The sequence below is a fragment of the Phascolarctos cinereus genome, unplaced genomic scaffold (genome assembly GCF_003287225.1).
Source record: "Phascolarctos cinereus isolate Bilbo 61053 unplaced genomic scaffold, phaCin_HiC Scaffold_4;HRSCAF=312, whole genome shotgun sequence".
Lineage (NCBI taxonomy): Eukaryota > Metazoa > Chordata > Mammalia > Diprotodontia > Phascolarctidae > Phascolarctos > Phascolarctos cinereus.
Window position 1 is genome coordinate 530,436,943 of NW_027555847.1, and position 17,741 is coordinate 530,454,683.

Here is a 17,741-nt window from a genome sequence, read left to right on the forward strand (position 1 = left end):
TTTTTTTTTTTACAGTCGTATCATCAGGATGTCAAATATCTTCTATTTAAAAAAAAAAGCTGAATTGCCAGGAATGACAACTCACCACTGGTTTTCCTTTAGCAAAGTGAAAACCACTTGCCCCACCCATATTTATACTCCTATGCATATTACTATCAATATCACAACGCTGAAGATATATTCCTTAAAACACATGTTTTGGTTGAATGAATTATCAGTGGAGAACCTATAACATTGAGTTTTGTAAAGGCATCAGAGATGAAGTTGTGAGAGCTTTTATTTGCTGGCATCTGAAGGAGGTATAACTTACAAGCTACATAAATATATTGGAAAATATGCTCAAGTCTAACTTGTCACACATACTGGCTAAGTGATAGTGGGTAAGTCATTAATCCTCTCACTGCCCCCAGGCAACTCTCTAAAACTATAATTGTAGGATTTTTTTTTCTGATTCACACCTATAAAGGATATTTTTTTTCTATACAAGGTTCTTATACCAAGGAAATGATAGATCTAAAAAAAAAAGGCAAGAGCTATGAAATGTAATTACAATCCAGGCCTAGACTATTTCCAGCTTCTATACCTCAATCTCTAAATCTTTTCTTCCTCTCTTTTTCTCTTCATATATCCTCTTCATTTCCCCCCTCACATCACAGAATATACCTCTCTTCCTTTGGAAAATTAAGCTTTCCACCCATATGTTCCATCCTATCATCTATGGACTCCACTGGGAATTTGTTCCTTCAGTTATCCCCTCTCACTCTTCGACATTCTCTCTCTCCACTACCTCCTTCCCTCATACCTCCAAATATGTATAGTTTCCTTTCTTTAAAAAACAAAAAACAAAAAAAAACTTTGACTTGGCCCTGCTGCTTCCTTTGAAATACCACTTTATTTTTCTACTTCCTGTACAACAAAATTTCTCACAATTGGTTTATACTAGTAGTATGCTTTTTCTCACAACCTAGTCTGTTAATTCTTTCTTCTTCTCCCCACCTATTTTGCTTAGAATGCTTTTCTAAAGGTTGTCAATCACTTCATAGTGTCCAAATCCAATTACCAATTTCAGTCCTAATCCTTTCTGATATATCTGCATTGTTGACTAAACACTACCTTAAAATAAGAGACTCCAACAGAGCAATGGCCTTGGAGTCAGGAGGATTTTGAGTTCAAATCTGACCTTAGACACATAACACTCAGTAACTGTGACTCTAGGCAAGTCATGCAACCCCAATTGCCTCGAAAGAAAGAAAGAAAGAAAGAAAGAAAGAAAAAGAAAGAAAGAAAGAAAGAAAGGAAGGAAGGAAGGAAGGAAAAGGAAGGAAGGAAGGAAGGAAGGAAGGAAGGAAGGAAGGAGGGAAGAAAGGAAGGAAGGAAGGAAGGAAGGAAGGAAGGAAGGAAGGAAGGAAGGAAGGAAGGAAGGAAGGAAGGAAAAGAAAGAAATGAGAGAATCTTAAAATTAGAAAGGAAGCCATAAATCATCTAGGCTATGACTTTCTATAACACAAATTTCCCTCTACAATATACAGATTTAGATTAAGGCTTCCAGTTAAGGGAAACAAGCTACTTAGCAAGCCAGTCCATTCCATTTCTGAAATGACATTAGGAAGTTTTCCCTTATTTTGCTCCCTCTCTATAACATCCATACAGTGGTACTAGTTCTGTTCTCTGGAGTCCAGAAGATTAAGTAAAAAGTCCCTAACGCATGACATAGCAAATCATGTTCTCACTAAGTCTTTTCTTCTCCAGCCCAAATATCTAAGTTACTTCAACCAATCATGATACAAAGCATTCCTTGTGTTGTTGGCATCACAGATCATTTTCCAATATCTGAATAAGATCATAAGTCTCACTGTTCACTCATGTTCCATTTGCAGTCTACTAAAATTCCCTGATCTTTGCCACATGAACTACAATTTCACTGCATCTGTATTTGTTCAAGATTTTATACATTCCTATTCATTTTCATCATTTTGCTGTTTTTCAGTCATTTTTCAGTCAGGTCTGATTCTTCAGGACTTCATGAGGGGGTTTTTTTGTTGTTGTTTTTGTTTGTTTTTTGGCAAAGATACTGGAGTAGTTTGCCATTTCCTTCGCCAGTTCATTTTACAGATGAAGAACTGAGGCAAACAGGGTTGAATGATTTGCCCAGTATGACACAGCTAGAGAGTGTCTGAGGCCATATTTGAACTCAGGAAGATGAGGCTTTCTGACTCCAGCCCAGTGCTCTATCTACTGCACCACCTAGCTGACCCTTCATTATATTAAGTTTGGCCAATCATTTCAGCTTAATGAGCTCTTTTCAGAATACAAACTTAACACATTAGCTATCCTTCCCACACTTACATCATCCAAATTTAATGAATACATAATTGAATGGCATTTTTATCAACAAACAGAACAAGGCCAAAAGGCAGAGCCCAATTGCCTTCATTGGGTCCTAATCGTTCCCCAAGTCCTAAACATAAAGATTTCTGTTGCTTTTCAGTTTATAACACTCTCTCTCTTTGGGATCTATCCTTTCCCAAGCTGCTACTATTATCTATACAGGTGACTTTCAAATCTACATCTCTATTCCCAGATGTCTCTCCCAAACTCTATTCTCATATCTTTTCTTGCTAGTTGGACATCTCTACCTGGGTGTTCTGCCAGTATCTCAAAGTCTTGATCTATATCTCCCCACTGGACTCTCATGGCTCCAGAGGAGAAAGTGAGGTTGGCGACTCTGCACAACCCTCCCTCACTTAAACCTAATTCACATGCAAGACATCTTCCTGATGTCACAGTCCTCTTCAAGAACGAAAGACAAACAATAACAACAAAATCACCATGGCCAAAATCAACTAATCATCCTCTTTACTATTTTTATTAATGTTACAATGCATTTTTCTAGTCACTCAGATTGGAAACTTTGGACATTTGTGTTTTGGTTATTTTTTAATTTTTTTGATTTTTCCTCTTTCTGATTCTCTCACATCCAATCAGTTGACAAGCCTTCTTTTATGATATCTTTTGAATCTGTCCTTTCCCTTAAATTTGTGATGTCACACTCCAAATTTATATCCTTAACCTATCTTGCCTAGAATACCATAATAACCTCCAAACTATCTTTCCAATGATGAGGAAGATAGCAATAATAATAATACTTAAGGAAGCATGGTAACAGTAGAAAGGGCACTGAATTTGCAGTCATGGGATCTAAGCTTAAATCCAGCTCTGCCATTTATAACACAAGAGAAATTGATTGAGTCACTTCAATCAATCAATAAACATCTATTAAGTACCTACTATGTGCTAGTGTGCTAAGTGCTAGGGATACAAAAAGAGGCAAAAGACAGTCCCTGCCCCTAAGGAGTTTTCAATCCAACCTCTGTAGGCTTCAATTTCCTCATCTGTAAAGTGAGGGGACTAGATTAGGTGGCCTCTGACATGGCTCTAGAGCTATGATCCTACTTATATTTGAATGGTGACTTATTTTTAACAAAGTGTTTTCCTAAACCCTGCAAAGAATGTAATACAAATATAAGTATTCCCATTTTGTGGAAGAGGCAAGTAAGGCTCAGAAAGTTTATGTAACTTATCCACAGTCACATAGTGATTGAGTTAGGATATGTACCTGAATCTTCTGACTCTTTCCATTATGCCTATGATATTGCTTCCCTTCAGTTCATCCAGCACAGCATTACCTAGATAATCCTTCTAATACACACCCTTCATCATGTCACTCCCCTATTCAAAACCTACTAGATAAAACCAAAACTCATTAGCTTGGCATTCAGGGCCCTTCATAGCTTGATCTAAACCTCTTTTCCCAAGTTGATCCTCTTCCCCTCCATAAGAACCCTCTGTTTTAATCAAATTTGTGTACTCACTAACCCTAAACACATGTTGTCCTTTTCTATCTCTTTGCCTTCACCCTTCTAATTTCTTCTATTTTAAATGCCCTTTTCTGTTCCTATTTTCTCCTAACAATATCTACCCATCTTTCAAGTTCAATTTGAAGTTGTCTTCCATAAAGCCTCCTCTTATGACCTCAGTTATAAGAAAGTTCTGCACTTCTTTGTGTCTCTCACAGCAGATCACAAGCTCTTATAGCAAGCAATCATTGAGTTGTACTCTTTTCCATATCCTCTATAATGTAAAGAAAGGATACTAGGTGCTCAATGTATTGTTGGATGAAAGAATGACTGAATGGTTCAGCCAATTCAACAAATATATAAGCCTTTAGTACATACAGGTCAGCTAAACTGACTATTTGCTATCTCCCACAAGGACACTTTCCATCTCTAGTCTTTTTTGTGGTCATTGTTGTTGTTATTCAGTCATTTCAATCTTCTCCTACTCTTCATAACCCCATTTGAGGTTTTCTTGGCAAAGATACTGGAGTGGTTTGCCATTTCCTTCTCCAGCTCATTTTATAGATGAGAAGACTGAGGCAAACAGGATTAAGTGACTTGTCCAGAGTCACTCAGATAGTATGTGTCTGAGGCCATATTTGAACTCAGAAGGATGAGTCTTCCTGACTTCAGGCCCAGCACTATCCACTATACCACCTAGTTGCCCTCTAGTCTTCATGCATTTGCACCAACTGGCCCCCACAACCTCTTCTCTTCTGCTTTTTGGAATCCCTATGTGGATTCCAGGATCAGCTCAAGTGTTACCTCCTTTAAGAAGCCTTCTTTCCTGGCCCTGTCATCCATACATAGACATACTCTAAATCCCACAAATTACTCTGTTTACTTTGCCCATATTTTTAAATATTAATCTGCATATATGTTCCTTAGACCCTTCCTCCCAAATGAAAGTAAGCGCTCTGAGGGCTAGGACTGTTTTTACATTTGTCTTTTTATCTGCAGCACCTAACATAGTACAGGACACACAGTAAGTAGTCAAAAAATTATTATTGAATTGAAGGAAAAGTAAGTGAATTATTGATTTTTCAAATGTTAAGCCCCCTAGCCAATGTTGCCTCATGTTACTGCTGTGAGGAGGGAGACTGAATCTTCTCAAGTACTGGAGGACCTTGCCACTTATGGCTAACACCCACTAGAAAGCCTAGTTGCCACCTAGGAGCTATTTGTTGTTATTTCTTTACAACATTCTATCTCCTGTCTTTACCTTTGCATAGGCTGTCCCCTACTTAGCACATATTCTCTCTTCACCTCCACCTCTTGGAATCCCTAGTTCAATTCAAAATTCAGGTCAAGTGCCATTTCCTCCATGAAGCCTTTCCTGAATACTCTAGTTACTAATGTTTTACAATTACTTTATTTTAAAAAGATATATATATATATATATATATATATATTTTCTATTTACTAATACACATCAATGGTGTTTCCCTATAGAGTATAAACTCCTTGAAGACAAGGGTTCATTCATTTTTTTTGTCTTTATATGACCCCTTCCCTCCTTTTGTTTTGTACACTGCCTGGCACATAGTAGGTTTTAATAAATGTTTCTTAATTAATTGCTTACAAAGAAGTATGAAATATTAAAGACCTGTTTCAAACCTAAGCCTATAAAATGGAAATGGAAAAGTTAGCAGAGTACAGTTCATTCCCTTTGCTTAGGTCATCCAGAATAACTTCCAGTTGAGATAGATAGATAGATAGATAGATAGATAGATAGATAGATAGATAGATAGATAGATATTGAACCCCACACATTTTTTAAAAAAGCAATTATGCATCACCATAAAATCACAGAATTATAGTACTAGAATGGGCCTTTAAAAAGTGGAGTTCTCTACAGTAAAACTTACAAATTGCTTTGCTCTAAGAGACAGAGCATGAATACTGAAAAGGAACTAAAAGAGTGGTGAAAGATTTAGTTTGGTTTTTTAAAGTGGAAGAAATAGAGGATATTAAGCATGAAGAAAGGAAAGAAAAGGGAAAATGATTGAACTTTAGCTATGTTTCACAAATATTTGGGGGCAAGTGACCTCTGCATGACTGCATTTGTTGACTTTAAGCCACCATGGCTAGACAAGTATAGACAGCTCCCTTGGAACATTCCTATTACTCAAGATATATCTTCAAAGGAGCCCACGCTGGCTCACTTCAAGGGAGAATTGTGGATATTAACCTCCTAGCCTATCTGGGAGTGAGGATCTCCCTCTGTGTAACAATAAAATCATAAAGGAAAAGGAGAAAAGCGACATAGTTAAGACTATTGATTTCTTCTCTTCTTCATAAAACTTCTTCCTCCATTCCACCCCTGTTAAGTCTCAGATTAAAATGTAAGCCTATTAGGTTAAATTCTTGAGGCCCTCCCAAGGACAAATTTCAGAAAAGCCTTGCCAGGGCTTTGACCAAATTAGAACATTTAGAAGTATAGCTCCATGCAGGGACAGACTCAGGAGGAACTTTTTCTCACCTCCTAGCCCTGTTATTTAAATCTTCTCATGGGCCACATAGGCACAATATTTCATACAGCCCCTGTCCTTTATATTCTGTGAAGTGAATGAAAAACAGTTCCCTGGCCTTCCTTATAGAACAGGCATTTGTGAAGTAAATACATTATTTGTGACAACTGGCCATTTTTTTTTTTTTTGGTTAGGCAATGGGGTTAAGTGACTTGCCCAGGATCACACAGCTAGTAAGTGTTATGTGTCTGAGGCCATATTTGAACTCAGGTCCTCCTGAATCCAGGGCCGGTGCTTTATCCACTGCACCACCTAGCTGCCCCTGACTGGCCATTTTCAATAAACTTCTTTTATGGCCATGTGATTTGGTATCGTTACTGCAAAAATACAGCTGGAATTTTGAAAATCACATTCTCCTTCCTAAACAAAAAAGGGAAAATAGCCAATCAAATACTGACAGACTAATACTTTTTCTCTAACCTGGCCTTCCAAAACAAAGGACAGACAGACAGACAGAGACAGAAATAGGGACAGAAAGACAAAAAGAGAGAAATAGAGAGAGGGAAGAAAATGCAAATGTAGCATTGTCACAAATTCAAAAATCACTCACCACACTAACTGCAAAGCTAACGCCCTTACTCACAGCCCAGGTAATAATACAGCAGCAGAAAGAATATTGAATCTAGACTCAGAGGTCCTCAGTTCAAATCCCGCCAAGGCTATTTAATATCTGTGTCTTTGGTCCAGACCCTTAACTTCCCTAGACTTTAGTTTGTTCATCTATAAAATAGGGGAATTTTGGATGAGTTGATTTCTAAGGCCCTTTCACTTCTACATCCTCTGCTCCTGTGCTAGAAAATGGGAAAACATGGCCATAGTTTGTTACTCATAAAGATTCAACAATCCTAAAAAAAAAAAAAGATTCAACAATCCTACCTTAAGGTTGCCACTTCAATTTAGTTCCTTGCAAATCCATCTCCTTTTCTCTATTTCCAACAGCCTACCCATCTGGGATGAGGCCAAACTATATGTTTTAAATTGGCTGAATTCTGGCAGGATGCAGAAAATCTCACTTGGGACTAAAGCTACGATGACCTGCTACCCAGAGAAGGAAGGTGAAACCCAGGTTTGTCTCCAGCCAATTGTGGACATCTGGTGGGTAACATACTGATATTTTTCATGCCTGCCAAAGCTGTCTTCTATTATCATGGATAATTGAGAGTTGACTGTACTCTATAAGCTTACAAAAAGTACTTCACAGATGAATGAAAACTGAAACCAACAAGGGCTAGAATAGTAAAATGGATTATTTAGTGAATGAATAGTTGAGCAAAGGGATCTTGACAACTGACACCAAGTGAATGCCAGGGGCTGGGGCGGAGGGTGTGTGTAGGGGGAGAACATGTTGTGCTTAGGTACAAGTGAATATCAACAGGACTTGGAATCCTTTCCTAACTCCCTTCCTTTTGATGTTTCCTCTTGGCAATGTCAGTGACAGTTTCAAGCTGTTACTCCCTTAAAAATAGGGCAATAGGAAATAGAAGCCATGCGGACAGGGCTGGCTTGACCAAGTAGGTGGTTGCCGCTATAGCATAATTTAAGAGAAACTAAGAAGAATCTCCTCCTTTCACTAAGAAAAATCACTTCCACTCTCCTGTCTCTTGAGTTTGGAATTATATCATTGGAAATACTTCCTTTTGGATTAACATTCAAATTCACCTGGAAGAAGTAAAGCAGTAAGGTATGATCAGCTATTAAATTAATTCATATTATTAATAATAACTGATATTTATATAGAACTTTGAGGTTTGCAAATTAATTTCATACATTATCTCATGTGATCCTCACAACACCACTGACTGTAAGTACAATTATTATCCATACTTAAAAGAGAAGGAAACTAGGATACATAACTAATAAGTGTAAGATGATTCAAATCCTCTTCTAGTCTTATCCCCAGTGCTTGGAACAGTGTTTTATATACCGTAAGTACTTAATTAATGCTTTATTTGTTTATTCACATCCCCATGTTCCTGACTCCAAGGCCAGGGCCCTGTTAGGTTCATTTCCAAAATGATAGCAAGCTGAGCATGAATAACTCCCTAATGAATAGAACATTAGGGAGGATGAGAGGGATCCAGGGCCAAGACATTGATTAAGGCCTATCCTCGATGCAATAAGGGAGCCCTGGGCATCTGTTAGTAATCTGCATTAGGTGCCTAGATATAGGTGAGGTTGTAAAGAGGGGAGAAAATAATACTGAAAGAAAAAGTAGAAGACAAACTCAACCTACTTCCCAATTTACTTAGGATCCGTTTTACCAATGGAAAGCCATACAATATATAACTTTTGCACACTTATTTATCTCATATTCAAACCAGTAAAATAATATTTCCATTAGATGTTTCTACTACAAACTCATCATATTTTAAGAACAATTAAATAGATTTGAATTGTTAGCCCCTCTAAAAATTCTGCTCCCAGATTACAAAATACTGTGTGATTAGTCTAGTGATTGTGACTAATTATCCATTTCTGCTAAAGTGTAGAAGTTTCTAATGACAAGGGGAACGAGTGTTAGTGCCAAAGAAGTTTGGTCTTACCTGACTGGACAACATTTATCACCTTTTCCCAACGTCCAAGAGGGAAAAGTTGGAGAATGCAGTGATAAAGGCCAAGGTCAGCTTTCGAGGCATTACGAAAAAAAAGGGAAACATCGTTTGCAGTCACACTGGAGTTCAAAAAGTGAACCCTACTGATATAGTCTGTCCTAATAAGCCCACCAAACTTAGGACTGAAAATAGCCATGGAATTTTTCCCTGATACTGTGATCTTGAACCATTCCGCCTGGCTGATAAAGTCCGATCCTGGATACGTACACTCGAAAATCATATTCTTGGCAAATTTTATAGTTGTATCCACAAATTCCTCTTCAGGTAAAGCTGAAAAGTACAACATAACAGTAATTCAATTAGATTTTTTTAAAAATACACAAAATTCCAAGTAAGTAGCTGAAGTTTTCTAAGACCTAGCAAAATTGTCAATGTAGTCATTCAAATAAATAACCTAATAATTATTTTGTAAGCCTAAAGAAAATTGTGCTGATGTTATCTTTATAGCTTCTAGTTTCTCTGAACACCTGAAAAAAATAAACATCTATGTGACCTTTGGATCATTTTAAATCCTGATTCTCTATGGCACACATGGAAAAATACACATTAAAAAAAAAAAAAGAAAGAAAGAAAGCCAGAAAAGTATTCCTACCTTTGTGTGCCTGAAGAATAACAAAAAGGAAAGGAAGACAATGCATCTCTGGAAGCACTTGTAGGCTGACATTGAATTCAGTACACCATTTCCTGCTTCTAAGATACCTTCAGCATAGGGGCTTTTTTTTTTTCTAAAGAGAATACAGTTAAAATAGCTTCAGTTTCTTTTTCTTTTTTTTTTTCAAAATATCAGACAACTCGAAGAAGGCCTCCACCTTTGTAGACAGCTTACTCTCGAGTATGGTTAGACAAGTTCCTAATTCTTTCTTGTTGCAGAGAAAGATCATAAGCTGATTTTCTTGCTTTTGTATCAATATAGCTATTCAGGTCACTAGCCACACCCATCTCATTTGTTGTGTAAGATGGTCCTGTTGCTAAAGGTTCCTCTTTTTGAGCCTACCTGGCAAAGACTGTGGTTAGTGATATAAGGAGGACAAATATGGCCCACTTTTGTATCTAGCATTCCATCTCTTTTATGGATCTCTTGAGAGGAAGCATGGCCTGGCAGGAATCTGAAAAGACCTCGGTTTAGATCTTACTTTTAACACACATTAAGTTGCATAACTTTGGCAAGTCATTTAATCATTTATGAACCTCCAAGAGACTTTGTAATTTTTTAATTTAAACACAGACCTCTACTACATACTTCCTCTACCTCAAAAAAAAATTGCCTTTGAAAATATATTTAAATATTCACATAGGGCCAAAATAGTAAGCTCACAAGTGTAAATTAGCTTATTAGGTTGATTTCTTGCCCAAGGGAATCAATACATCAATACTAGAATAAGCATGGTATAGTGGATATGGCATTGGACATGGAATAAGGAAAATCTGGTTTCAAATCCTACCTTAGGCACTTCCTTACTAGTTGTTTGACTATAGACAAGTCATTTAACCCTGTCTGTGCCTCAGTTTCTTCATCAGCAAGATAGGAGCATGGAGACGGACTTCATGGCCTCTACAATCTTTTCTCACTCTAAATCTATGATTCTACGATCTCTAAATCAAGGAAAAGGAAGAATGGACCTATTGCAGCTAGCACAATGCCTGAAACCTAATAAGTGCTTAATAAATATTAGTTGACTTTCTGACTGGCCATGAAACCAGACTCGGGAGAGAACAAAATCGTAGACAAATTTTGTCATCTGGTCCTGCTCTTCATATTTTGTTCCATCCAAAAATTTTGCCACATTTATCTGGGAAATGGCATCAGAATGAGGAGTCTTCACAAGTGCTATGGAATTAATAAGCTAACAGTACAAAACAAAATATAATAATAATAATACCACTTTCTATTTCTATAGCATAGTATCCTTACAAAGAATTTTCCTCTCTGTTATGTAATTCAATACTCTCAATGGCCCTGTGAGATATGCAAAGCAAGTATTATCATTCTCATTGAACAGACAAGGAAAGCAAAGATAACAAAAGATGCCTGTGAACCAACAAAAATTATGATGCATATTATTCCTAAAGTATACAGTATTGAAATTGCAAGGCCTCATCTTGAGCCAAACTGTAGATGGGAAATTAAATTTTAAATATTGTAACAGCACCCATCTCAGAGGAAAAAAAGCACCACAAAAGTCCCTAAAGTACTCTGGGGACAAATGAAAGAACTCTTTCCCTCAGTGATATAGTAAAAGCACTGGAAATGGAGACAGGAGACTTGATGTCCCAAGTCTGCCACTTCATAGCAGTGTTACAATGGACAAGTCATTCATACTGATGAATATCCATTTTTCTCACCTGTAAAATGGGAGAAATACCTTAAATAGAGGGCATTGTGGAGGAAATGATCTGTAAAATGTAAAACATAAAAATGTGAGTTCTCATTATTATCATGGAGGGCATAGCAGAGTTGAGACCAAGAACTGGTCTCAACCAAAGAGAACTTTACAAAATTTTGCTTTGTGGGAGGCAGGCCCAGAATTTTAATTTGTCACTGGCACCAACCAACATATATCTCTAAAGAAATAGAACATCTGTCTTTAAGGTAAGTGGAAATTCTAATTGCCTTGCTTGGTTTGTAACCCTTCCTCACAGCCTCTTTTCTTGTTGGCAGAACAGATGAAAAAGAAACATTTGAGGAGAAAAAAAAAGGATTAATATTACCTTCTGCTACTCAGATTTATAATACAAATAAAAATCTTTATTGCACATCTGTTGTCCTTGTTTCTAACTCAATATGGGAAGCAAACTCATAAAGTAACAAACATTTCTATCAGAAACAATTAATTGATCTTTTCATTACTGTATCTTCCTGGAATGAATTTGGCTTCTGACTTACTGCCTTAGAAGATGAAAGAGAAATTTATCAACATGAATCGCCCACTCTGAACTCCTGTAGAATTGTTGGTCTGTCTGGATCATACAACTTGGCAATTGGTCATGTCCTATATTGTTCAGTATTATTTCCTGTGTTTCATGAAACACTCCAATGAGTTTGTATGCTCTTTAAAGGCAGGTTTTATGTTTTATGCTTCTTCTGTATCTATCTCAATACATAGTGCAGAAAGCTGCTCAAATATGTATTTGTGATCAGTTGATTAAAATCATTTTGTATAAAAACACTAATAATCATGAACTCAACATAAGTAGAAGAAGAAAATAATAGAGAAGGGCTGAGAGGCCTTAAGAAATAATGTGGGATCCTAGGGAGTCACCAATGTAGATGTAATCTAGAGGCCACCTTCCTCTCCCCAGCATACCTCAAACCTCAAATAAACAAGTAAAAAGCTCCCAAATGAAGTAAACTGAGCCAGGAAAGAAATAAGAAAATTGAAAGAAACTGTCACAAGGTAATTTTTACCACCCCCTCAAAATAATAATGATTAAAGATCAATCCACCACCTTGACAGAGCACTCCCAGGGTTCCTGGATTCCCCATTGCCCTCTCCCACAATGGATAGAACAGGATCCCAGCAGCCCTAGCATGACAGTGGCTACCTAACTTTTGAAATTAATCCTTTCAGTTTGCCAAAGGGGTTGCCACTCTTAGGGTGGGCAGAATCCTGGGCCTCTCTTCCTTGGCTTCCATTCTTCCATTTAGCTGCCCAAAGGCCTCCACTGCCCCAAGCTTGTGATGCTGCAATTTGGTTCACCCAGATTTTGAAGATAACACTCTGACAATGTCCACATTACCAATGAGGCATCATGGTACATGGGTAAAATATTTGATTTTGAGTCAGAGAACTTAGGTTTAAATCCTAGTTCTACTATTTAATTACAAGAATAATTACAAGTGTAACAAGGCAATTTCTTTGATCCTCAGTTTCCTCATGTATAAACCAATGAGAGACTAGATAACATCTAAGGCTTCCTCTAGCTCTAAATATAAAATTACTAAGACAAGTTGAGTTCCATGAATGAAACCACTTGAGAAGAAGGAAAAGGGAATGAGCAGCAAAGAATATGAACCTTGGGAAACAAGAAAGTAGAACATGAAGAAGACCACAAACACATGACTAATCAATATTAATCAATACAGTAAAGGAGGCAACAAGCAGTCAGTATAGGGAGAGAGAAAAGTACACAGAAGAAATCTATGTGGAGAGGTTTCTGGAAGCAACCTGTCATCAGAATATTGAATGTCCTTTCTTAGACCCCTCCCCTTCCTAGTTAACCTCAGGAATTGCAGAAAGCCTATTGGAGAAGAACTATGGAAAATAGAAGAATTGGACAGGTAAAGATGGGGAATAGACCTTAATATGGTGACTGGGGCCACTGGCCACTCTCACCCCTATGAAAGAGACATGTGCTCTGAATAACTATTGATTAGAGAAATGCAAATTCAAAACAACTCTGAGGTACCACATCATAACTATCAAATTAGTTAACATGACAAAACAGGAAAATGATAAATGCTGGAGAAGATGTGGGGGGATTGGAACACTAATGCATTGTTGGTGGAGTTGTGAACTGATTTAACCATTCTGGAGAGCAGTTTGGAACTATGCTCAAAGGGCTATAAAACTGTGCATACCCTTTGACCAGGCAATACTACTTCTAGGTCTGTATCCTAAAGAGATCATAAAAATGGGAAAAGGACCCGCATGTACAAAAATATTTATAGCAGCTCTTTTTGTGGTGGCCAAGAATTGGAAATTGAGAGGATGCCCATCAATTGTGGAATGACTGAACAAGTTGTGGTATATGAATGTAATGGAATACTATTATTCCATAAGAAATGATGAGCAGGTGGACTTTAGAAAAACTTGGAAAGACTTACATAAACTGATGCTAAATAAAGTGAACAGAACAAGAACTTTGTTCATAGTGACAGCAACATTGTGAGATGACTAACTTTAATAGACTTAGCTTTTCTCAACAATGCAAGGATCTAAAACTAAAAGACTCATAATAAAAAATGCTATCTCCATCCAGAAAAAAGAACCGTGGAGTCTGGATGCAGATCGAAGCATACTATTTGCTCTTTTTTGTTTGTTTGTTTGTTTGTTTCTTCTTTCTCATGGTTTCTGTCACTGGTTCTAATTCTTCTTTACAATATGACTAATGTGAAAATATGTTTAATATGAATGTATATGTCAGCATATATCAGATTGCACACTGTCTTGGGGAGAGGGAAGGGGAAGGAGAGGGAGGAAATTTAGAACTCAAAACCTTATGGAAGTTAATGTTGAAAACTAAAAATAAATAAAATTTAAAAAACAAAAGAAAGAGTCCTGCTTCATCCAACTGTGGGAGTCTGAAAGACCATAAAATAGGCAACAGATGCTAGCAGAGAGACACAATATAACTAGGTTATCTTAAAGTATTTGGTAGTATGCAAACTTTCAGCAAGGGCATCATTAAAAATTCAAAATAATAATCGTTTGGGACAGAAAAAAGCTGACTGAGGAGGGTAAATGAGCAAGCATTCAAAGAAAAGTGAATCTAAGTGAAAAAGTACTTGGCAGCAAAGGAAACTGAGTCAAAAATACCCTTTGGAAGGTAAAAGATACAAATTCTGAAAGAACCTTGAAATAACAAAGGAGTAATTTAAAGAACCTCTAAAATTGTTCAGAAGAAGGATGAAAGAAATAAGGGAAGATGCCCAAGACTTCTTTTGACTGGCATAGTGAGTTCCTGGTGACAAGTGTACTCAAACATTCCTCTTGGCATATTCTCTGTAACTCATAGTCATAGTTTCCTAGATCACTAAAAAGCTAGGTGAATTGTCCAGGGTCATACAGCCAGTATGCGACAGACACAGAACTGGAACCACATCTTCTTGACTCCAAGGCCAGTTTTCTATTAATCAGTTGGTCAATAAACATTTATTAAGCACGTGCTATGTGCCAGACACTGTGCCAAGCACTGGAGATAAAAATACAAGTTTTTTTTAAAATGCATCTTCCCTCAAGGAGCCTGCAGTCTAACGGAGGAAGACAACACACAAAAGGAAGTTAAAAGGGGAGGAAAGGGACAAAGGAGACACTTAAGAAAGATTTCAAAGGCAGATTTTGTGGCACCCTGAAGTGAATTCTGTAAAAGATTTTGTTTTTAAATGATGAACTTTTAAAAGAAATTGTTTATTGTATATGACAACTCATACTTAATAATTATCCATCTTTCAGTCAAGATCAAGAAATAAATAAAGATAAAAGTTAGTGTCAAGGATAAAATCAGGATATCCAAACAAAACTAGAAAAGTCATTTAAAAAAATATTGTGACACTCTCCATATTAGTAGATACTTTGAGAAAAAGAGACAAAATTAGAATATATAAATACGTGGACAAAAGGAAAATAATGTAGCAAAGTTAAAACACAACCAAAGTAGAATACATGAAAGCTCTACAAAACAAAAACACTGAACTTATAGATAGGATAAGGAGAAATAATCTAAGAATTATAGGTTTTTCGGGGGGGGGGGAGTGAAAAAACCCTGAATAGTATATTCTAAGAAATTATTGATAAAAATTGTTCAAAATATGAGAGTAAATGGCAAAGATCAGATTGAGAGAATCCATAAGGAAGGAAGGAAGGAAGGAAGGAAGGAAGGAAGGAAGGAAGGAAGGAAGGAAGGAAGGAAGGAAGACCTAGAATTAAAATCACGAAGGGAGAGCACAGTGTGGAAATCAAGGGAAGAAATCCTAAATATTGCAAGAAGAAATAATCAGAACTTCACAAGATTACTCTATACTTACATGACATCAAATGAAAAATTGGAATTTTATATTCCAAAGAGAAAAAGAAATAAACAAACTGGCACTCAAAAGTAACCTAACTGCAAAGTTCATCCTAAACATCAAAGAAAATAACTGGAAGTTAAATAAAAAGGAAGTATTTAAATCATTCTTCAAAACAATCATTCATGGAGCTAGAGTAAAACCTAGTGAAAGTATTAGAATGATGTTGCTGCAGTTTTTGAATTTCTTGGCATAAGTGTGCCTTTGTGATGGATACATTGAGAAGCAGGGTTTGGGTAGCAATAGCAATGGAAAAAGCATATGCATTTGTGTACCTCTTCCCTGAGTGCCTGATTTCTAAGGATTAATACAGTGTCAAAGTAATTGCTGCATTTGTGATACATCCTTTCAGAAATAGCTTTAACAAAATTTCTGATAAGAGTCATATCCTGAGACTCTGTCTCATTATTTCAAAGGTATATATTGAGAACCCAAATATGGCAGTAAGAAATAAGCATTTTAAAGCATGGGCACCTACTTATATTGACTAGGCCTGTTCTAGTGACCTTATGTAAAGACTTGGAGAATAATACAAAGGATGAACAAGCATAGATAAGTTCCAATAAGTATTACTGGAAAGAGATCTAAAAACAATGAGATCACTGAGTATTGAGTATTGATTATTGAGTATTATTTTTAAAGTATTCTTTTTTTAAGAGTTTTCTTTTTTTTAATTTCATAAATTGAGATTCAGTGAACAGACAAAGAGGATCAATAAGCTAAAGGAACTAAGTAGCAAAATATGTAGAGGGTTGTATACCTCAGGAAATTAGCTTCTACAAGATAGGGTTGTGAGTCATATCTTAGTCTAACCCCTCACAAGCATGAAGAAAGTGCTTGGGTATCCAGGGAAGACTATCTCCACAAGGGTAGAGAAAGTCCTTGGGCAATCATGACCTAAAGAGGATAGAAAAGGTATTTAAAGGCAGGATGACAGGATCTTAAAAAGAATAAAAAGTTTGTAAAAGATAATGATCTTCACCAACAGATGAAGATTCTTGACCTCTTCTCATTGCATTTCTGTCTCCACCTTGAGCACTCCTGGAAATAGATTCTAATGGCTCCTAAACAGAGTAAGGAATATGAAAGGAGTTGGAAAGAAAGCAACACTTCTTAGAAAGAGGCATTATACATTTAAATAATTGAAATAGAAGAATATATGAAGTAGGAGGACAGGAAGTGTTATGTAACCCACTTATCTGAGCTGAGAAAAGAAAAAAAGGGGAAAGAGAGAGACAGACAGAAACAGAGAGAGAAACAATAAAAATAAGACCAAAGAATGTGGGATTAGGCAGAGTAGAAGGAGGGAGAGTTGCAGGGAGACCACAAGAGATTAAATGTTGACATATACATAGGTCTTCTGACTCCAAGTTCTGTGCTCCTTTTATATTACCAGGAAAGAGATCTCCTTTCATGTGCTCCAAAGCATTTCAGACGCTGTTTGGATGCTGTTTTTCTCTGTCATTGATGCTAGTATAAATTTGGTGGTTTAATTTTCTTTCTATAACTTAGGTATTAAGATGAGACTTTGCAATTTCAGCTCACTTTAGTAGTAACAGGGTGTCATACACATTTCCATAAATCTCATGACCTACTCCTTCCTTCCACATCAGCCACACATAGAGATGGTCTCACCTTAGATCTCTCTCTTACCCACAAGCCTTCCACTTTCTAATTAGGAACTGACATTTAGCTATCTGAACATAACCTACTATCATTCCAATTCTCCCAGTATCTCAAACCTCTTAAACCTATTCTTCACTCTCAACAAGCCCTCTAATTTCTCTACCCTGCTGGAGTACCTCAGTCCATTACTTCTGCCCTGCTTCACTTTCTTCTCTCTTCAATCTCAACCCAATGATTAGTTATTTCAAATCTAGATTGTCCTCAGCTCTTGAATGTTTTGTCCCTTTGT

General features: G+C 36.8%; 1 protein-coding gene across 1 annotated transcript in view; it reads right to left on the reverse strand.

The window, feature by feature from the left end:
• CD226 (CD226 molecule) overlaps positions 1 to 9,954 on the reverse strand; it is a 99,971-nt gene extending 90,017 nt beyond the window's left edge. Inside the window, exons 1-2 of the mRNA XM_020985626.2 lie at positions 9,632 to 9,954; positions 8,971 to 9,309 (exon numbers count right to left, since the gene is read on the reverse strand). Of these exons, the coding sequence (XP_020841285.1) occupies positions 8,971 to 9,309; positions 9,632 to 9,677 (385 nt within the window). The 5' untranslated portion in view covers positions 9,678 to 9,954. The remainder of the gene's footprint in view (positions 1 to 8,970; positions 9,310 to 9,631) is intronic.
• Positions 9,955 to 17,741: the final 7,787 nt, after the last annotated feature.